This window comes from Bombina bombina, chromosome 5, assembly GCF_027579735.1.
Source record: "Bombina bombina isolate aBomBom1 chromosome 5, aBomBom1.pri, whole genome shotgun sequence".
Classification (NCBI taxonomy): Eukaryota; Metazoa; Chordata; class Amphibia; order Anura; family Bombinatoridae; genus Bombina; species Bombina bombina.
Window position 1 is genome coordinate 1115005472 of NC_069503.1, and position 23048 is coordinate 1115028519.

At 38.5% G+C, this 23048-nt stretch overlaps 1 protein-coding gene across 3 annotated transcripts in view; it reads right to left on the minus strand.

The window, feature by feature from the left end:
* TSNARE1 (t-SNARE domain containing 1) overlaps positions 1–23048 on the minus strand; it is a 1244582-nt gene that overhangs the window by 864225 nt on the left and 357309 nt on the right. For 2 of the 3 annotated variants that reach the window (XM_053715403.1, XM_053715402.1), the window contains exon 2: positions 7583–7708. In XM_053715403.1, the coding sequence (XP_053571378.1) occupies positions 7583–7667 (85 nt within the window). In that variant the 5' untranslated portion in view covers positions 7668–7708. Of the gene's footprint in view, positions 1–7582; positions 7709–23048 lie in introns of those variants that run through there. The other variant, XM_053715404.1, reaches the window with a different exon arrangement.

Consider the following 23048-nt stretch of genomic DNA (forward strand, 5'->3'; position numbering starts at 1 on the left):
GGGATTACAACACTTTGATCACTAACCCTAACATGAAATCTTTATTTCATTACCTTTTTACATATACCCTTCCCTCAATATGCTCAGCCTTTTCTAGCACCAGAGGAGACTCTTCTGCCTTTCATCATAGGTTTATAGTAGACACTGCATCAAGCAAGCAGCATTTTGTGTCATTTCAAGTCATTGTGCAGAAATGCAGCATCATTACTTTGTGTAACAAAAATCTAGCACGTCAGTGTTGTCTTTCAGTGGCTCATAGGTTTCTCATTATTTGCTGCAGGGGTTAAATATATAGATAAAAGCAACAGTACCACAATAAATGGCCCTAACACATTACAGCACTTGTTTATAGAAATATATACATTAAATAATTGTTTTATTTATATATATATATATATCAGAGGCCGACAAATCTCTTTAAAATGTAGGAGCTAGTAAGAATATTTAGGAGCCAGACAGTTGGATTTGTTTATAGATACATTGGTAATAACCCAAAAAGTTAGGAACCAGGGGTAAAAGTCTTAGAGACGGTGGTTCCCTGGCTCCTGGGTTTGTCAAGCCCTGATGTGCGTGTAGTAGTGTGCGTGTGTATGTATGTATGTATATATATATATATATATATATATATGTGTGTGTGTGTGTGTGTGTGTGTGTTATGGGTAAAGTCAGATATTGGATATTCCGGGTAAAATGGACATTACCCAAGTGGCTGTGGGTAAAGCCCGATGTATGATCACCGCATCAAACCTATATAGCATGCACAGTAATTTTCACTATCTTTTTTTGCCATCGTCTTGGGGGTTCAAAGGGTCTAATCCCCCCTTGTAAACCTCATTCCCCAAGGTTCACTTGGGGTGTATGCCAAAAGGATTGGCGGGGGCCCCCTTGACCCCTCCAGGGGGAGGCAAAAGAAATTGTGTAGATGGGGGAATTACACAGTACATCAGGCTTTACCCACAGCCAATAGGGTAATGTCTGGATTACCCAGATTTCTTACTTTACCCGTAACATACATACATTTTTTATTTATTTTTTCTTCATCCACGATAACAGAATTTATGTTTACCTGATAAATTTCTTTCTCCAACGGTGTGTCCGGTCCACGGCGTCATCCTTACTTGTGGGATATTCTCTTCCCCAACAGGAAATGGCAAAGAGCCCAGCAAAGCTGGTCACATGATCCCTCCTAGGCTCCGCCTACCCCAGTCATTCGACCGACGTTAAGGAGGAATAATAGCATAGGAGAAACCATATGGTACCGTGGTGACTGTAGTTAAAGAAAATAAATTATCAGACCTGATTAAAAAACCAGGGCGGGCCGTGGACCGGACACACCGTTGGAGAAAGAAATTTATCAGGTAAACATAAATTCTGTTTTCTCCAACATAGGTGTGTCCGGTCCACGGCGTCATCCTTACTTGTGGGAACCAATACCAAAGCTTTAGGACACGGATGAAGGGAGGGAGCAAATCAGGTCACCTAAATGGAAGGCACCACGGCTTGCAAAACCTTTCTCCCAAAAATAGCCTCAGAAGAAGCAAAAGTATCAAACTTGTAAAATTTGGTAAAAGTGTGCAGTGAAGACCAAGTCGCTGCCCTACATATCTGATCAACAGAAGCCTCGTTCTTGAAGGCCCATGTGGAAGCCACAGCCCTAGTGGAATGAGCTGTGATTCTTTCGGGAGGCTGCCGTCCGGCAGTCTCGTAAGCCAATCTGATGATGCTTTTAATCCAAAAGGAGAGAGAGGTAGAAGTTGCTTTTTGACCTCTCCTTTTACCTGAATAAACAACAAACAAGGAAGATGTTTGTCTAAAATCCTTTGTAGCATCTAAATAGAATTTTAGAGCGCGAACAACATCCAAATTGTGCAACAAGCGTTCCTTCTTTGAAACTGGTTTCGGACACAGAGAAGGTACGATAATCTCCTGGTTAATGTTTTTGTTAGAAACAACTTTTGGAAGAAAACCAGGTTTAGTACGTAAAACCACCTTATCTGCATGGAACACCAGATAAGGAGGAGAACACTGCAGAGCAGATAATTCTGAAACTCTTCTAGCAGAAGAAATTGCAACTAAAAACAAAACTTTCCAAGATAATAACTTAATATCAACGGAATGTAAGGGTTCAAACGGAACCCCCTGAAGAACTGAAAGAACTAAATTAAGACTCCAAGGAGGAGTCAAAGGTTTGTAAACAGGCTTGATTCTAACCAGAGCCTGAACAAAGGCTTGAACATCTGGCACAGCTGCCAGTTTTTTGTGAAGTAACACCGACAAGGCAGAAATCTGTCCCTTCAGGGAACTTGCCGATAATCCTTTTTCCAATCCTTCTTGAAGGAAGGATAGAATCCTAGGAATCTTAACCTTGTCCCAAGGGAATCCTTTAGATTCACACCAACAGATATATTTTTTCCAAATTTTGTGGTAAATCTTTCTAGTTACAGGCTTTCTGGCCTGAACAAGAGTATCGATAACAGAATCTGAGAAACCTCGCTTCGATAAAATCAAGCGTTCAATCTCCAAGCAGTCAGCTGGAGTGAAACCAGATTCGGATGTTCGAACGGACCCTGAACAAGAAGGTCTCGTCTCAAAGGTAGCTTCCAAGGTGGAGCCGATGACATATTCACCAGATCTGCATACCAAGTCCTGCGTGGCCACGCAGGAGCTATCAAGATCACCGACGCCCTCTCCTGATTGATCCTGGCTACCAGCCTGGGGATGAGAGGAAACGGCGGGAACACATAAGCTAGTTTGAAGGTCCAAGGTGCTACTAGTGCATCCACTAGAGCCGCCTTGGGATCCCTGGATCTGGACCCGTAGCAAGGAACTTTGAAGTTCTGACGAGAGGCCATCAGATCCATGTCTGGAATGCCCCATAGTTGAGTGACTTGGGCAAAGATTTCCGGATGGAGTTCCCACTCCCCCGGATGCAATGTCTGACGACTCAGAAAATCTGCTTCCCAATTTTCCACTCCCGGGATGTGGATAGCAGACAGGTGGCAGGAGTGAGACTCCGCCCATAGAATAATCTTGGTCACTTCTTCCATCGCTAGGGAACTCCTTGTTCCCCCCTGATGGTTGATGTACGCAACAGTCGTCATGTTGTCTGATTGAAACCGTATGAACTTGGTCCTCGCTAGCTGAGGCCAAGCCTTGAGAGCATTGAATATCGCTCTCAGTTCCAGAATATTTATCGGTAGAAGAGATTCTTCCCGAGACCAAAGACCCTGAGCTTTCAGGGATCCCCAGACCGCGCCCCAGCCCATCAGACTGGCGTCGGTCGTGACAATGACCCACTCTGGTCTGCGGAATGTCATCCCTCGTGACAGGTTGTCCAGGGACAGCCACCAACGGAGTGAGTCTCTGGTCCTCTGATTTACTTGTATCTTTGGAGACAAGTCTGTATAGTCCCCATTCCACTGACTGAGCATGCACAGTTGTAATGGTCTTAGATGAATGCGCGCAAAAGGAACTATGTCCATTGCCGCTACCATCAACCCGATCACTTCCATGCACTGAGCTACGGAAGGAAGAGGAACGGAATGAAGTATTCGACAAGAGTCCAGAAGTTTTGTCTTTCTGGCCTCTGTTAGAAAAATCCTCATTTCTGAGGAGTCTATAATTGTTCCCAAGAAGGGAACCCTTGTTGACGGGGATAGAGAACTCTTTTCCACGTTCACTTTCCAGCCGTGAGATCTGAGAAAGGCCAGGACGATGTCCGTGTGAGCCTTTGCTCGAGGGAGGGACGACGCTTGAATCAGAATGTCGTCCAGGTAAGGTACTACTGCAATGCCCCTTGGTCTTAGCACCGCTAGAAGGGACCCTAGTACCTTTGTGAAAATCCTTGGAGCAGTGGCTAATCCGAAAGGAAGCGCCACGAACTGGTAATGTTTGTCCAGGAATGCAAACCTTAGGAACCGATGATGTTCCTTGTGGATAGGAATATGTAGATACGCATCCTTTAAATCCACCGTGGTCATGAATTGACCTTCCTGGATGGAAGGAAGGATAGTTCGAATGGTTTCCATCTTGAACGATGGGACCTTGAGAAATTTGTTTAAGATCTTGAGATCTAGGATTGGTCTGAACGTTCCCTCTTTTTTGGGAACTATGAACAGATTGGAGTAGAACCCCATCCCTTGTTCTCTCAATGGAACAGGATGAATCACTCCCATTTTTAACAGGTCTTCTACACAATGTAAGAACGCCTGTCTTTTTATGTGGTCTGAAGACAACTGAGACCTGTGGAACCTCCCCCTTGGGGGAAGTCCCTTGAATTCCAGAAGATAACCCTGGGAGACTATTTCTAGCGCCCAAGGATCCAGAACATCTCTTGCCCAAGCCTGAGCGAAGAGAGAGAGTCTGCCCCCCACCAGATCCGGTCCCGGATCGGGGGCCAATATTTCATGCTGTCTTGGTAGCAGTGGCAGGTTTCTTGGCCTGCTTTCCCTTGTTCCAGCCTTGCATTGGTCTCCAAGCTGGCTTGGCCTGAGAAGTATTACCCTCTTGCTTAGAGGACGTAGCACCTTGGGCTGGTCCGTTTTTACGAAAGGGACGAAAATTAGGTCTATTTTTTGCCTTGAAAGGCCGATCCTGAGGAAGGGCATGGCCCTTACCCCCAGTGATATCAGAGATAATCTCTTTCAAGTCAGGACCAAACAGCGTTTTCCCCTTGAAAGGAATGTTTAGTAGCTTGTTCTTGGAAGACGCATCAGCCGACCAAGATTTCAACCAAAGCGCTCTGCGCGCCACAATAGCAAACCCAGAATTCTTAGCCGCTAACTTAGCCAATTGCAAAGAGGCGTCTAGAGTGAAAGAATTAGCCAATTTGAGAGCATTGACTCTGTCCATAATCTCCTCATAAGGAGGAGAGTCACTATCGAGCACCTTAATCAGTTCATCAAACCAGAAATATGCGGCTGTAGTGACAGGGACAATGCATGAAATGGGTTGTAGAAGGTAACCCTGCTGAACAAACATCTTTTTAAGCAAACCTTCTAATTTTTTATCCATAGGATCTTTGAAAGCACAACTATCCTCTATGGGAATAGTGGTGCGTTTGTTTAAAGTAGAAACCGCTCCCTCGACCTTGGGGACTGACTGCCATAAGTCCTTTCTGGGGTCGACCATAGGAAACAATTTTTTAAATATGGGGGGAGGGACGAAAGGAATACCGGGCCTTTCCCATTCTTTATTAACAATGTCCGCCACCCGCTTGGGTATAGGAAAAGCTTCTGGGAGCCCCGGCACCTCTAGGAACTTGTCCATTTTACATAGTTTCTCTGGGATGACCAAATTTTCACAATCATCCAGAGTGGATAATACCTCCTTAAGCAAAATGCGGAGATGTTCCAATTTAAATTTAAAAGTAATCACATCAGATTCAGCCTGCTGAGAAATGTTCCCTAAATCAGTAATTTCTCCCTCAGACAAAACCTCCCTGGCCCCCTCAGATTGGGTTAGGGGCCCTTCAGAGATATTAATATCAGCGTCGTCATGCTCTTCAGTAACTAAAACAGAGCATCCACGCTTACGCTGACAAGGGTTCATTTTGGCTAAAATGTTTTTGGCAGAATTATCCATTACAGCCGTTAATTGTTGCATAGTAAGGAGTATTGGCGCGCTAGATGTACTAGGGGCCTCCTGAGTGGGCAAGACTCGTGTAGACGAAGGAGGGAATGATGCAGTACCATGCTTACTCCCCTCACTTGAGGAATCATCTTGGGCATCATTGTCATTATCACATAAATCACATTTATTTAAATGAATAGGAATTCTGGCTTCCCCACATTCAGAACACAGTCTATCTGGTAGTTCAGACATGTTAAACAGGCATAAACTTGATAAGAAAGTACAAAAAACGTTTTGAAATAAAACCGTTACTGTCACTTTAAATTTTAAACTGAACACACTTTATTACTGCAATTGCGAAAAAACATGAAGGAATTGTTCAAAATTCACCAAACTTTCACCACAGTGTCTTAAAGCCTTGAAAATATTGCACACCAATTTTGGAAGCTTTAACCCTTAAAATAACGGAACCGGAGCCGTTTTAAGCTTTAACCCCTTTACAGTCCCTGGTATCTGCTTTGCTGAGACCCAACCAAACCCAAAGGGGAATACGATACCAAATGACGCCTTCAGAAGTCTTTTATAAGTATCAGAGCTCCTCTCACATGCGACTGCATGCCATGCCTCTCAAAAACAAGTGCGCAACACCGGCGCGAAAATGAGACTCTGCCTATGCTTTGGGAAAGCCCCTAAAGAAGAAGGTGTCTAAAACAGTGCCTGCCGATATTATTATATCAAAATACCCAGAATAAATGATTCCTCAAGGCTAAATAAGTGTTAATGTCAATCGATTTAGCCCAAAAAAGGTCTACAGTCTAAATAAGCCCTTGTGAAGCCCTTATTTACAATCGTAATAAACATGGCTTACCGGATCCCATAGGGAAAATGACAGCTTCCAGCATTACATCGTCTTGTTAGAATGTGTCATACCTCAAGCAGCAAAGGACTGCAAACTGTTCCCCCAACTGAAGTTAATTGCTCTCAACAGTCCTGTGTGGAACAGCCATGGATTTTAGTTACGGTTGCTAAAATCATTTTCCTCATACAAACAGAATTCTTCATCTCTTTTCTGTTTCTGAGTAAATAGTACGTACCAGCACTATTTGAAAATAACAAACTCTTGATTGAATAATGAAAAACTACAGTTAAACACTAAAAAACTCTAAGCCATCTCCGTGGAGATGTTGCCTGTACAACGGCAAAGAGAATGACTGGGGTAGGCGGAGCCTAGGAGGGATCATGTGACCAGCTTTGCTGGGCTCTTTGCCATTTCCTGTTGGGGAAGAGAATATCCCACAAGTAAGGATGACGCCGTGGACCGGACACACCTATGTTGGAGAAATATATATTATTTTTTTATTGAGTTACTGTAAGGGTTTATTTCACAATCTAAATGTACCTTCTCTTTTAATTTACAGTAAACATAAAAAAGAAATAATGTAAGCCTGTTCATGACACTGGACCTTAGAGATAATTATCCGTCACTTGTGACAGTCCTTGGGAAAATGCATTATTCTGCATCCGGCCTCTGCATTCTATTTGATATAGTAACTCAGCAGATGAAATGTGACAGCCAGGCTGATGAAGATTATAACTACAGTTTTTTTTTATATCTTAGCTCTTTGAGGCTCATGAAACTCACATTGCAGACGTGAAATCCTATATAATCTCATATTGACATGTTGTTACTAAGAATTCTTCTTTCATTGGAAAACATCAAAAGAATGACCTCATATAAGGCGTTATGTTTTATGGTAACCAACAGATACATTTATAGAAAGTTCCTTATGATCTTTATCAAATTGTTTTTTCTTTCTTCCAAGGAAGGTTACAATCCTTAAAAAACAAGTACCACGTATGTTCATTCAGTTTAGCTGCTTTAACTTTCTAATTCATTCACTTCCACTTATTGCGATATATGGAAACAATTTGCCGACAGTTTAAACAAAAAGAAATAGAAAATAAATAAATGTTTAAAAAATATTTTGCTGAAGATTTCGTTTTTTTGTACCTAGAGGCTGATATCCTTGTGTAGTGGGTCCACCAAAGGGGTTTCTACTTCCAAATCCACTTCCGTCAACAGACCCATACGACATTATTGTAACTGGAATTCAGACGGGTAATACACGTTGGAGAACTGAAAAATTATAACAAAAAGTGTCTCTTAGTGAAAATAGAAATCAGAGGTAATAGACTTATAAAAGAAATAACAAAGCTGCAAAAACAAAATAACAGATATTTAATATTAGGATATCAGTGGTTTTAACCTAAGTTAAGTATCTGTCTTTATTTCCTTTTTTTCTATTAGTATATTTTAATTTGGTTACAGCACTGGTTTTCAAACCTGTCCTAAGGCCTCCCCAACAGACCAGATTTTCAAGATTACCTTGAGTGAGAGCAGGTAAAATAACCATGGTTGCTAATCAGCTGATTATTTCACCTGTGCTCCAGTTGAGATATTCTCCAAATCTGGCCTGTTACGGAGACCGGAAGACTGGTCACAGCTATCACTTAGATTGCTCCAGAGAGCAGGAACCTGTAATCACTTTTTCCCAATCTGCCTTATTATTATAGTACCCATTATACAGCACTGCTGAAACTGCTGGAGCATTAGTAATAGACATAATACTAATAATATTAAGACCATTATTTACATTACCATAGCTTAGCAGTCAATAGAAAATGACGATCAACTCAAATATACTTTTTTTTTATATAAATTATTCAAATGGCAAATATTTGAAGGTTGTGTGTTCAAAGTACGTAAATATGTATAAAGCTATAAAAAGGGGCATGTTGGCGGAAGAAACATTATGTTATTACTGTGCAAACTCTCTCAGTCATCGATGAAGAAAAGGGTTGGTTCAGCCAATTACTTTATTCCATCAATACCTTGACAATCTGAATTAGCAAATGAAAGAATAGCTGCAAAATACTGAAAACGAATTTCATGCTACAGAGCTCCTGAAGTTCATTTGCATGCCTTTTCAACTTTTAATTACGCGTTTCATTCGTATGAATATATTAAATGGACACTCGGTTGCCCAGGATGGTCGCTATTTGCAAAACTTTCAAAAAATAAAGCAAACCTACAATATTTAAATGTTCTTATGAAATGGTGGTACTGTAGGGAAAGTAAGTTGTCTTAAAGGCACATTTATACTAGGGATAGACCGATATATCGTAGCGGCTGATTATTAGGGCCGATATTTGGAATTTCTGAAATATCGGTATCGGCCAGAAACTTACCGATATTACTGATATGGAGCAAATCAAAAGAAATTCAGCTCTGTGTACTTCAGGGAAACTATGTAGTTTTAAGTGACACAAATCATCACACAAATCATCCATAGCACATATAAGCAAGACATAGCATAGCATCTAATAATAAATAGCACTGATAACAGAGTCCAAACCCAGGTGTTCCTGTGAGCTCAGTTACCAACTACCATACCACCAATGGTAGGCCTGTAGCTGGACTATATATGATTTATGAAATGTAAAATGTTATCTTTAAGTGGCACTTAAAACTACATAGTTTCCCTGAAGTACACAGAGTTAAATTACTCTTGATTTGCTCATAGGTGTCAGCAATACATAAAATCAATCTGCTTGCTAATTGCTATCACAAATATAACATTATTTGTTGCATTCTGATAAATGTTACACATTTGCAAAATATTTCACTAAAGCTGCTATATTTGATGAGCTTTTAATTTAAATATTTTTAGGGCTGCAACAGCTAATCGGTAAGTTTGATCATAAAAATAGTTGTCAACAAATCTCATTATCAATTAGGTGGGCAGTGATTAGTTGGTCAGTTGCACAGCACCAGCTGCTCTGCTGCTTTAATCTGATGATCTACTGCAACTAAGATTGTGCAAAAAAAAATTAATTTATTTTTTTAATCTTTTTTCTATCCGATTAATCGGATAATAATCATCCGATTAATCTGATAGAAAAAAAAAAAATGTTTGCACAATACCATGTGCAGGAGTTCATCGGATTGAAGCAGCTGGTGATTCTTTGACAACTATTTTTATGATCAATCTTACCGATTAGTTGTTGCAGCCCTAAATATTTTATTTTTCCCTTTCATGGGCATAGAAAAAGACATTAAAAAAAATGATAGTTCAGGCACATCAATTAAATGTCCACAAAAACAAACCTAGAGTAGAAAGCTATACAGTATAGAAGACTAGTATCAATATTCTCTAGCAGTGGATAACAATGCTCTGACCATTAGGTGGCGCTGATACACATGTATGAAACTGCCCATAAGTGACATAATAAATAAACTTATAGTCCACTCCTCAGTGCCAGGGAAGTTATAGGGAATCCAGTAAATATATGAGCATATTAAAAATTAAAGCAAATAAATAAATTTAACGCTGATATTCCAGCATGTCCTTTCTTTCTCTGTCAAGTGGCAGTATATATATATATATATATATATATATAGATATATATATATATATAGATAGATATATAGATAGATATATAGATATATAGATAGATATATAGATATATATATATATAAAGTGTACCAAGTGAGCGTCTTTTTAGTGAAGTGGCAGCAATATATGGAAAAAACAGAAGCCATTTAATAGAACATGATAAAATGTTATGCTTTCGGCACTATAATGTTTATCTACTTAACTGGGAGCACTGAAGAAATCGTGTAGTGTTTAGCTTTGCAGTAGTGACTTAAATTTAATTTTATATAAGTGTGCAGTTTAAAAGGGATTTATGTAATTTTTCTATGTTTTGGGAAGCCATTTAATAAGTTAATTTTCTAGCACTTTATTTTTCCTAGTTTACTTTTAATAAACATGTTCAGTTTATACCAGATTTGTGCAAAAACTGTGTTGATTTTTCAAAACTTTAAATGTACAGAATATCGGCCCCTGTTATCGGCCTGAAAGGCTGTCAATAATCGGTCATCGGCCCTGAAAAAACAATATGTGTCTATCTATAATTAATACACCAGTATAAATATCTGCAATACAACTCTACAAGTCATTTCAGTTACCCTACCAAATGGGTTAGTCCGGTGCAAAGCTATAAGTATTTGAAAATTAAAATTCAAGTTTATATTAAAATGTTCTATTACTTTTCATGTACACAAAACTGGTTAAACAAGGGTTCAACAATTCCTGGCACACAAACTGTCCTATCCATGCTTCTATCCAGAGTCTATCTGCTTCTGGTAACTCTTGGCATACCACCTTCACAAAGTACCACATCTGTACATGGCAGCAAGGCTTAGCATTCTCTCCCTGTCCTTTCTTACCATTAAACCATGAACGTAATGGTCACAAAAGGTTGATTAATGAGTTATGTGTTTCGGGAAATCAATGTGACATCCTTTAAGGTATGAATGTTGCTGGATTGCCCTTACCTTCCCTAGGAAATGGATAGGGGCATTTATTGGGCACCAGGGACAATTTTCTTTAAGCATTATCAAAAAATAATATTTAAAGAAAAATGTGTCACTACATAAAGATGGACAAGATGGAAACACATTATCAAATGACTTTTTGCCCTTTATAGAAACATATTACTAAAATCCATGCTGAATGTGCTAAATACTTGCACATCATTTTCACATAACTGCCACCCAAGAAGATAATATTCACAATACTTACTAAACAATGGAAAATGTGTATAATGAACATGACATTAAATTTAATCGTCAGACAGTCTGCCAGTACCAAGTGTAGGGCCTTATTCATTTATTTATTTTATGTCTTTATTTTTCTGTAGTGTAGGGATACCTCCTTAACTTTGTAGCCCTTGCACTTGTTACTGTCATTTTTGCAACTGGTAGATAGTCTGCCAGTATCTTGTGTAAGTTTTTTATTACTTTTTTATTCTGTAATGTATGGATCCCCCTCATCCTCCCCCCCCCCTCAAAACGATTTAGTGTAGTGGCGCACCTCCCCCCCCACCAACTATCACATTTCATATGGTGTAGGAACCCATCCCTCCCTCACCCCTTAAAAATTGCAAGGCAGATGCCTTCTGACCATCTATTGTAGCTCCTGCTGTTAAAGCTGACAGTAGGACTAAAACCTTCACCACAGTGTTGGACGTAGGTACCTACGTACTCCTAACGTGCAACTAATTTAATTTTAAAGGGACAAAAACATTTTTTTTCATGATTCAGATACAGCATATCATTTTAAACAACTTTCCAATTTTAAACAACTAGGGTAAAATTTGCTCTATTCTCTTGGTATCCCTTGTTGAAGCAGCAACAATGCACTACTGTGAACTAACTGATCCCATTGGGTGAGCCAATGACTAGAGGCATATATGTGCAGCCACCAATTAGCAGCTAGCTTTCCAGTAGTGCATTGCTGCTCCTGATCATACATGGGATACCAAAGGAATTAGGCAAATTAGATAATAGAAATAAATTGCAAAGTTGATAAAAACTTTTTAAAAAGTTTAATTTCGATTTGAATGCCCCTTAAAAAAAATTATCTGTCTACTACACTCAGGCAAACCTTTAAAATGATTGCATAATTATATATAGTATTTAATGACTCCTTAATTCAGTTTTACGTCTCTTTAAAGTTGATTAAACAAGGTTTTATCACTACTAAAAAAAAATATATGTTTTCCCCGTTTAGGGTGCACCTATTCTAATTGTAAGATTAAAAGCCCTCAGTTTTCACATCCACGCACTGACCATAAATTCAATATTAGGGATCATTTTACCATGTGATACTAATTTTGTCATCTATTTAATTAAATGTCCCTGTGGGCACGTCTATGTAGGTGAGACCACTAGATTCCTTTGGAACCATATCCTTAAACACAAAAAATAATATTTGGTGTGGGTAATTGTCAGCTCTTGTTGCAAATCATTTTCTCACTGATCATCAGTAAATTGTTTTTTCAAATTATTGACCATGTTAAGATATCTAGGCGAGGAGATAAGGGGAAATGATGTTGAAATAATGTAAGGTTTATTGGATTTTTAAATTGGATAACACTTGAGTTTAGAAGGATGAATATGGAGATTGCTAGTCAATCTTTTACTGATGTGTTACTTTTTATTGGTTTACTGTATTTTGCTTTATGGCTTATTGAGACACTGTAACTTTTGTGGTAATTCATAATTTTATTTTGCTTTCCTTTTGCTCACATTGCCTGGTTGCCACTAGGTGGTTGTAGTATTGTATTATAGCGATATTAGATTGGTGTATATAGGGTTAATTTTGTTATGGACTATAAATACCTAAGGGAATGATATCATAAGCACATAATTAAGGTTTTTTTCCCCCGAAACGTTAATTAAAAAAGTGTATGTTATAAATAATAAAGGGACTGTCTTTGTAGTTATCTCTTTACTGGTTTTTGCAGTTGTCTCTGGCAGTGACCCACAGTAGCCTGCAGCTTAATCCAGGTGCTGCTCTGACATTAATTAATGTCTCTTTAAAGGGACAATACATGCTAAGTACATTCTACAAGCAGAGCTTGAAGTTATTTTCCTGGCTCTATCGTTCACTTCATTCCAGTGCTGATGTGTTTGTACATATGCAGCAACTATTTTTTTAGATACCTTTAGTGTAACCTAGGTTTCATAATGCCAGTACCCATAATTAGAGGGAGGTGCATAAAAACATAATTTATGTAAGAACTTACCTGATAAATTCATTTCTTTCATATTAGCAAGAGTCCATGAGCTAGTGACGTATGGGATATACATTCCTACCAGGAGGGGCAAAGTTTCCCAAACCTTAAAATGCCTATAAATACACCCCTCACCACACCCACAATTCAGTTTAACGAATAGCCAAGAAGTGGGGTGATAAGAAAAAAGTGCGAAAGCATAAAAAATAAGGAATTGGAATAATTGTGCTTTATACAAACAAATCATAACCACCACAAAAAAGGGCGGGCCTCATGGACTCTTGCTAATATGAAAGAAATGAATTTATCAGGTAAGTTCTTACATAAATTATGTTTTCTTTCATGTAATTAGCAAGAGTCCATGAGCTAGTGACGTATGGGATAATGACTACCCAAGATGTGGATCTTTCCACACAAGAGTCACTAGAGAGGGAGGGATAAAATAAAGACAGCCAATTCCTGCTGAAAATAATCCACACCCAAAATAAAGTTTAATGAAAAACATAAGCAGAAGATTCAAACTGAAACCACTGCCTGAAGTACTTTTCTACCAAAAACTGCTTCAGAAGAAGAAAACACATCAAAATGGTAGAATTTAGAAAAAATATGCAAAGAGGACCAAGTTGCTGCTTTGCAAATCTGATCAATCGAAGCTTCATTCCTAAACGCCCAGGAAGTAGAAACTTACCTAGTAGAATGAACTGTAATCCTTCGAGGCGGAATTTTACCCGACTCGACATAGGCAAGATGAAATAAAGATTTCAACCAAGATGCCAAAGAAATGGCAGAAGCTTTCTGGCCTTTTCTAGAACCGGAAAAGATAACAAATAGACTAGAAGTCTTTCGGAAAGACTTAGTAGCTTAAACATAATAATACAAAGCTCTAACAGCATCCAAAGAATGCAATGATTTCTCCTTAGAATTCATAGGATTAGGACATAATGAAGGAACCACAATTTCTCTACTAAGGTTGTTAGAATTCACAACCTTAGGTAAAAAATTCAAAAGTAGTTCGCAGCACCGCCTCATCCTGATGAAAAATCAGAAAAGGAGGCTCACAAGAAAGAGCAGATAATTCAGAGACTCTTCTGGCAGAAGAGATGGCCAAAATAAACAAAACTTTCCAAGAAAGTAATATAACGATCAAAGAATGCATGGGTTCAAAACTCCAAGGAGGAGAAATTGATTTAATGACAGGTTTTATACGAACCAAAGCTTGTACAAAACAATGAAATATCAGGAAGATTAGCAATCCTTCTGTGAAAAAAGAACAGAAAGAGCAGAGATTTATCCTTTCAAGGAACTTGCGGACAAACCTTTATCTAAACCATCCTGAAGAAACTGAAAAATTCTCGGTATTCAAAAAGAATGCCAAGAAAAAATGATGAGAAAGACACTAAGAAATATAAGTCTTCCAGACTCTATAATATATCTCTCTAGATACAGATTTACGAGCCTGTCACATAGTATTAATCACAGAGTCAGAGAAACCTTCTTTGACCAAGAATCAAGCGTTCAAACTCCATACCTTAAAATTTAAGGATTTGAGATCCTGATGGAAAAAAGGACCTTGCGACAGAAAGTCTGGTCTTAACGGAAGAGTCCACAGCTGGCAAGAGGCCATCCGGACAAGATCCGCATACCAAAACCTGTGAAGCCATGCTGGAGCTACCAGCAGGACAAACGAGCATTCCTTTAGAATCTTGAAGAATACTCTTGGAAGAAGAACTAGAGGCAGAAAGATATAGGCAGGACGATACTTCCAAGGAAGTGATAATGTATCCACTGCTTCCGCCCGAGGATCCCGGGATCTGGACAGATACCAGGGAAGTTTCTTGTTTAGATGAGAAGCCATCAGATCTATTTCTGGGAGTTCCCACATTTGAACAATCTGAAGAAATACCTCTGGGTGAAGAGACCATTCGCCCGGATGCAACGTTTGGCGACTGAGATAATCCGCTTCCCAATTGTCTATACCTGGGATATGAACCGCAGAGATTAGACAGGAGCTGGATTCCACAACCAAAATTCGAGATACTTCTTTCATAGCCAGAGGACTGTGAGTCCCTCCTTGATGATTGATGTATGCCACAGCTGTGACATTGTCTATCTGAAAACAAATGAACAACTCTCTCTTCAGAAGAGGCCAAGACTGAAGAGCTCTGAAAAATTGCACGGAGTTCAAAATATTTATCGGTAATCTCACCTCCTGAGATTCCCAAACCCCTTGTGCCGTCAGAGACCCCCACACAGCTCCCCAACCTGTAAGACTTGCATCTGTTGAGATTATAGTCCAGGTCGGAAGAACAAAGAAGCCCCCTGAACTAAACGATGGTGAACTGTCCACCATGTCAGAGAGTGTCGTATAATCGGTTTAAAGATATTAATTGAGATATCTTTGTGTAATCCCTGCACCACTGGTTCAGCATACAGAGCTGAAGAGGTCGCATGTGAAAACGAGCAAAGGAGATCGCATCCGATGAGGCAGTCCTAAGACCTAAAATTTCCATGCATAAGGAAGGTTTTGACAAGCTGATATCAATGTTAAATTTCTCTTATCTGACAAGGACAGAGTCATAGACACTGAATCTATCTGGAAACCTAAAAAGGTTACCCTTGTCTGAGGAAACAATGAACTGAATGGTAAATTGATCCTCCAACCATGATCTTGAAGAAACAACACAAGTCGATTCGTATGAGATTCTGCGAAAATGTGAAGACTGAGCAAGTACCAAGATATCGTCCAAATAAGGAAATACCAAAACCCTGTTCTCTGATTACAGACAGAAGGGCACCGAGAACCTTTGAAAAAAATTCTTGGAGCTGACGCTAGGCCAAACGGTAGAGCACAAAAACTGGTAATGCTTGTCTAAAAAGAGAATCTCAGAAACTAAAAGTGATCTGGATGAATCGGAATATGCAGATATACATCCTGTAAATCTATTGTAGACATATAATGCCCTTGCTAAACAAAAGGCAGGATAGTCCTACAGTTACCATCTTGAATGTTGGTATCCTTACATAACGATTCAATATAGATAGATCCGGAACTGGTCTGAAGGAATTAACCTTCTTTGGTACAATGAAGAGATAGAATAAAACCCCAGCCCCTGTTCCAGAACTGGAACTGGCATAATTACTCCAGCCAACTCTAGATCTGAAACACATTTCAGAAATGCTGAGCCTTTGCTGTGTTTACTGGGACACGGGAAAGAAAAAAATCTCTTTGCAGGAGGCCTTAACTTGAAGCCAATTATGTACCTTTCTGAAACAATGTTCTGAAACCAGAGATTGTGAACGGAATTGATCCAAATTTTCTTGAAGAAAACATAAACTGCCCCATACCAGCTGAGCTGGAATGAGGGCCGCACCTTCATGGGTATTTAGGAGCTGGCTATAGGTTTCTATAAGGCTTGGATATATTCCAAACTGGAAAAGGTTTCCAAACTGATACCGCTCCTGAGGATGAAGGACCAGGCTTTTGTTCCTTGTTGTGAGGAAAGGAACGAAAAATGATTATTAGACCTAAATTTACCTTAGATTTTTTATCCTTTGGTAAAAAAGTTCCCTTCCCTCCAGTAACAGTTGAGAAAATAGAATCCAACTGAAAATCGAATAATTTATTACCCTGGAAAAAAAGGGAAAGCAAAGTTTTAAGCCATAAAGCTTTTCTAGCTAAAATAGCTAGAGACATATACCTGACATCAACTCTAATGATATCAAAAGATGGTATCACAAATAAAATTATTAGCATGTTATAGAATAATAATAATGCTATAAAATTATGATCTGTTATTTGTTGCGCTAAAGCTTCTAACCAAAAAGTTGAAGCTGCAGCAACATCCGCTAAAAATATAGCAGGTCTAAGAAAATTACCTGAACATAAGTAAGCTTTTCTTAGAAAGGATACAATTTTCTTATCTAAAGGATCCTTAAATGAAGTACTATCTGCCATAGGAATAGTAGTACGTTTAGCAGGAGTAGAGACAGCCCCATTAACCTTAGAGATTTTGTCCCAAAACTCTAATCTGTCAGATGGCACAGGATATAATTGCTTAAACGTTTAGAAGGAGTAAATGAATTACCCAAATTATTCCATTCCCTGGAAATTACTTCAGAAATAGCATCAGGGAGAGAAAATACTTCTGGAATAACTACAGGAGATTTAAAAACCTTATTTAAACGTTTAGATTTAGTATCAAGAGGACCAGAATCCTCTATTTCTAATGCAATTAATACTTCTTTAAGTAAAGAACGAATAAAATCCATCTTGAACAAATACAAAGATTTATCAGCATCAACCTCTGAGACAGAAACCTCTGAACCAGAAGAACCATTATCAGTATCAGAATGATGATGTTCATTTAAAAATTCATCTGCAAAAAAGAGAAGTTTTAAAAGACTTATGTATACTAGAAGGAGAAATAACAGACATAGCCTTCTTAATGGATTTAAAAAATAAAATCTCATATTAACAGGAACACTCTGAAAATTAGATGTTGACGGAACAGCAACAGGTAATGTAACAGTACTAAAGGAAATTTTATCTGCATTAATAAGTTTGTCATGACATGCAATACAAACAACAGCTGGAGAAACAGATACCAAAAGTTTATAGCAGATACACTTAGCTTGGTAGCTCCAGTACTGGGCAGCGATTTTCCTGAAGTATCTTCTGACTCAGTTGCAACGTGGAACATCTTGCAATATGTAAAAGAAAAAACAACATATAAAGCAAAATTGATCAAATTCCTTAAATGACAGTTTCAGGAATGGGAAAAAAATGCCAGTGAACAAGCTTCTAGCAACCAGAAGCAATAAATAATGAGACTTAAATAATGTGGAGACAAAAATGACGCCCATATTTTTTAGCGCCAAAAAAGGCACCCACATTATTTGGCGCCTAAATGCTTTTGGCGCCAAAAATGACGCCACATCCGGAACGCCGACACTTTTGACGCAAAAAAACGTCAAAAAATGACGCAACTTCCGGCGACACGTATGACGCCGGAAACAGAAAAAAAAATTTGCGCCAATAAAGTCCGCGCCAAGAATGACGCAATAAAATGAAGCATTTTCAGCCCCCGCGAGCCTAACAGCCCACAGGGAAAAAGTCAAATTTTTTAAGGTAAGAAAAAATGATTGAAACAAATGCATTTATCCCAAGTATGAAACTGACTGTCTGAAAATAAGGAATGTTGAACATCCTGAGTCAAGGCAAATAAATGTTTGAATACATATATTTAGAACTTTATATAAAAGTGCCCAACCATAGCTTAGAGTGTCACAGAAAATAAGATTTACTTACCCCAGGACACTCATCTACATGTTTGTAGAAAGCCAAACCAGTACTGAAACGAAAATCAGCAGAGGTAATGGTATATATATATAAGAGTATATCGTCGATCTGAAAAGGGAGGTAAGAGATGAATCTCTACGACCGATAACAGAGAACCTATGAAATAGACCCCGTAGAAGGAGATCATTGCATTCAAATAGGCAATACTCTCCTCACATCCCTCTGACATTCACTGCACGCTGAGAGGAAAACCGGGCTCCAACTTGCTGCGGAGCGCATATCAACGTAGAATCTAGCACAAACTTACTTCACCACCTCCATAGGAGGCAAAGTTTGTAAAACTGAATTGTGGGTGTGGTGAGGGGTGTATTTATAGGCATTTTAAGGTTTGGGAAACTTTGCCCCTCCTGGTAGGAATGTATATCCCATACGTCACTAGCTCATGGACTCTTGCTAATTACATGAAAGAAATGTATTTAGTGTTCAGCATCGTGCATCCGTCTTTATAGTAACTCCTAAATATTGATTGTTAGTTGAATTATTCCTCCTGTCAATAGCAAACCATGGCACTGCCCCTACTAATACTGCAACAAACAAATAAATGTTTGGATTTAAATTGATCCATTAATCACTGTAATATTTGAACAAACATTTTGATGTATCTATGTTGTGCTTATAAAAGGACAGTAATTGAATAATGTTTATCATTATTTCCTTTTACCTTTTTTTCTTTTCTGTATACATATTATTTAACTAAACAAATATCCAATATCACACACAATCGGCAATAGAAGTTTATAAGATGATACAGAATTTAAAAGATTTGAAATGACACATTGTTCCATACAGACAGGACACTCTCATTGTATCCAAGTCCAAATTGAACTAGTTTTCCATCTACACTGCTTACATAGTTGAAAATCCATTTGAATTATAATAAAAAGCCACTTGATGATTTTCTTTATTACCAGTTGAATAGAAGATGGAGATACAACGGCAGATACTTACAGATGCATTTAAAAGGGAAAAAAAGTTCTGTTTCCCAACATTTCAAGAATCATGAGCAGCATTTCCTTTAGAATACAGATGAGAAATATAATGTATTGGACGGACATTATTACTCATAGTTTAGTCGCATCTTCTTTTATGTTAAAGTAAAAATTAAGAGCATCTTGGGATTTTGTCCAATAAAAAGATGACATTTATAGAGTGTGGCATGAGTTGTTGATTTATGAGCTATGATAAACCACACCTTTGGCAAAATTAAACCTTCAGCTTCTCTAAAATAGTGAAATTCAATATTGTATATTAAATAGAGACACAGGGGAATTTTGGCTGGTTAACCACTACCACAGGGAAGAACGGTAAAGTGCTTTTATTAATGAACAATCTATAAAATCTTCAGTTGAGTTACCGAAGGAAAAAAAGGCCAAAATCCATTTTTATGTAGTGATTTCATGACACTGCTCATTAGTTTTAGAAATACAAGTAAAAGACATCTAAACTCCTTTAGAGCTTGAAATGTTGGCAATATTTTACTAGATCATCATAAGCAGAAGGGCGCTGTAATATGGCAGACAGGGAAAAAACCTGGAAATGCATTTAGTAAGTAACATTAAGCTATAATTATGGTTGTAGAACAATGAAATACGCTTACATTTAAAGCAGTCCCTTAAGCAAGTTCATATGTTTGTTTGTTTTCCATATATTTTTCAATCAAATATTAAAGCCGATTATCTAAAATGCAGTCTCTATCCTTAGAAATCAGCAGACAAATATATTTAAAAGGACACCAGAAAATGCTTGTGCAAGAGTTCACAGTATATACGTATGTGAGTCTGTGATTGGCTGATGGCTGTCACATGATACAGGGGACAGGGAAATGAAAGGAAACTTTGAATTTTGTCGGGAAATAAAATTCAAGGCTCAATTGTAATTCCATTGTGCATTTATTGATTTTGCAATTCCATTGTATTTAATGTCCATTAATTATGCATCAAAAATCATGCGCTGTTTTAAAAACATGTGAAACGGCAAACATAGAAATACTGTGACACACCACTTAAAACCCCTTGAATATTCTTTTTATTACTTTCTATACATGGGTCAGTTAAGGACAGATATAAATGAGCTCCTGCACGCGTTAACCAATTAATGTGCAGCATGTAGCAGTGTCAGGATTTTGCCTCGCCCAGCCTCTGGAAACATTACAATTTTCAGTTTTCAGTTATCGGAAAAGAAAATAAATATTAATTAATAATGAAAGAGCACTGCAAAGTTTTTTTCTTTACTTATGCATAATTTAACATTTTATGGTGAATTGCATTTAGAATCAAAACGTCCCTTTAATGTATTTCAATGCCATTAGAACCATTTTGCAATGAGCTTCTATTTGGTAAAAAAAGGAAATTTATGCTTACCTGATAAATTAATTTCTTCTACGATACGACGAGTCCACGGATTTCATCCTTACTTATGGGATATTATCCTCCTGCTAACAGGAAGTGGCAAAGAGCACTGCAGCAGAGCTGTATATATAATTCCTCCCTTCTCTCCACATCCAGTCATTCGACCGAAGGTATAGGAAGAGAAAAGAAAAGCTAAAAGGTGCAGAGGTGACTGAAGTTTTGAACAAAAAATATAATCTGTCTTAGACAGACAGGGAGGGCCGTGGACTCGTCGTATCGTAGAAGAAAACAGAATTTATGCTTACCTGATAAATTTATTTCTCTTGTGATGTATCGAGTCCACAGATTCATCCATACTTGTGGGAAATTCTCCTTCCTTACAGGAAGTGGCAAAGAGAGCACCCACAGCAGAGCTGTCTATATAGCTCCTCCCTAAGCTCCACCCCCCAGTCATTCGACCAAAGGCTAGGAAGAAAAAGGAGAAACTATAGGGTGCAGAGGTGACTGAAGTTTTTTAAATAAAAATATACTACCTGTCTTAAATAAACAGGGCGGGCCGTGGACTCGATACAACACAAGAGAAATACATTTATCAGGTAACATAAATTCTGTTTTCTCTTGTAAGATGTATCGAGTCCACGGATTCATCCATACTTGTGGGATACCAATACCAAAGCTTTAGGACACGGATGAAGGGAGGGACAAGACAGGTACCTAAACGGAAGGCACCACTGCTTGTAGAACCTTTCTCCCAAAAATAGCCTCCGAAGAAGCAAAAGTATTGAATTTGTAAAATTTGGAAAAAGTATGAAGCGGAGATCAAGTCGCCGCCTTACAAATCTGTTCAACAGACGCTTCATTTTTAAAAGCCCATGTGGAAGCCACTGCTCTAGTAGAATGAGCAGTAATTATTTCAGGAGGCTGCTGGCCAGCAGTCTCATAAGCCAAACGGATGATGCTTTTCAGCCAAAAAGAAAGAGAGGTAGCCGTAGCCTTTTGACCTCTCCGCTTACCAGAGTAAACAACAAACAATGAAGATGTTTGACGGAAATCTTTAGTTGCTTGTAAGTAGAACTTTAAAGCACGAACCACATCAAGATTGTGCAACAGACGTTCCTTCTTTGATTAGGACATAGTGAAGGAACAACTATTTCCTGATTGATATTCCTATTAGAAACAACCTTAGGAAGGAATCCAGGTTTGGTACGCAAAACCCCCTTATCTGCATGGAAAACAAGGTAAGGTGAGTCACACTGTAAAGCAGATAACTCAGAAACTCTTCGAGCCGAAGAGATAGCTACTAAAAACAAAACTTTCCAAGATAGAAGCTTAATATCCATGGAATGCATAGGTTCAAACGGAACCCCTTAAAGAACTTTAAGAACTAAGTTTAGGCTCCATGGCGGAGCAACAGGTTTAAATACAGGCTTGATCCTGACTAAGGCTTGACTAAACGCTTGAACGTCTGGGACATCTGCCAGACGTTTGTGTAAAAGAATAGATAAAGCAGATATGTGTCCTTTTAAGGAACTAGCTGATAATCCCTTCTCCAATCCTTCTTGGAGAAAAGACAATATTCTAGGAATCCTAATCTTACTCCATGAGTAACCCTTGGATTCACACCAATAAAGATATTTGCACCAAATCTTATGATAGATTTTCCTGGTGACAGGCTGTCACGAAAACCTCAGGATTTAGCTAAGAAGGGGTTAATTCTGTGTAGCTTGAACTAAGAACCGTTGTTTGTTTTTTAGAAATAGCTGTGCACTGGGTTTGTTTGTGTTTTCTTTGAAGTGCCAGAACCCATCATGAATAGTTTCTAAAAAAAACCTTCCTCCAAATGTTATTGTGTATGCATTGAGTCAATCTGTCAGCTCCAGAGATACCACAGTGCTTCTCCCCCACATCCTAATGAGGCCAAAAAAAGGACATTGGTCTAATGCCTATATGTGTTTAAAGACAGGGGGGTTTCTTAGCCTGCCCAGGGGGGTGTGGTCAGGCAACTTGATCTAGGGGAAAAAAGTATAAGGGTCTTGGGTGTTAACACTGAAATTGTTCATTCTACATGGGAGGCTGCTTGCTACAGCGTGAGTGACAACTTTTCTTCTTGCCCATCTCCCTGGGGG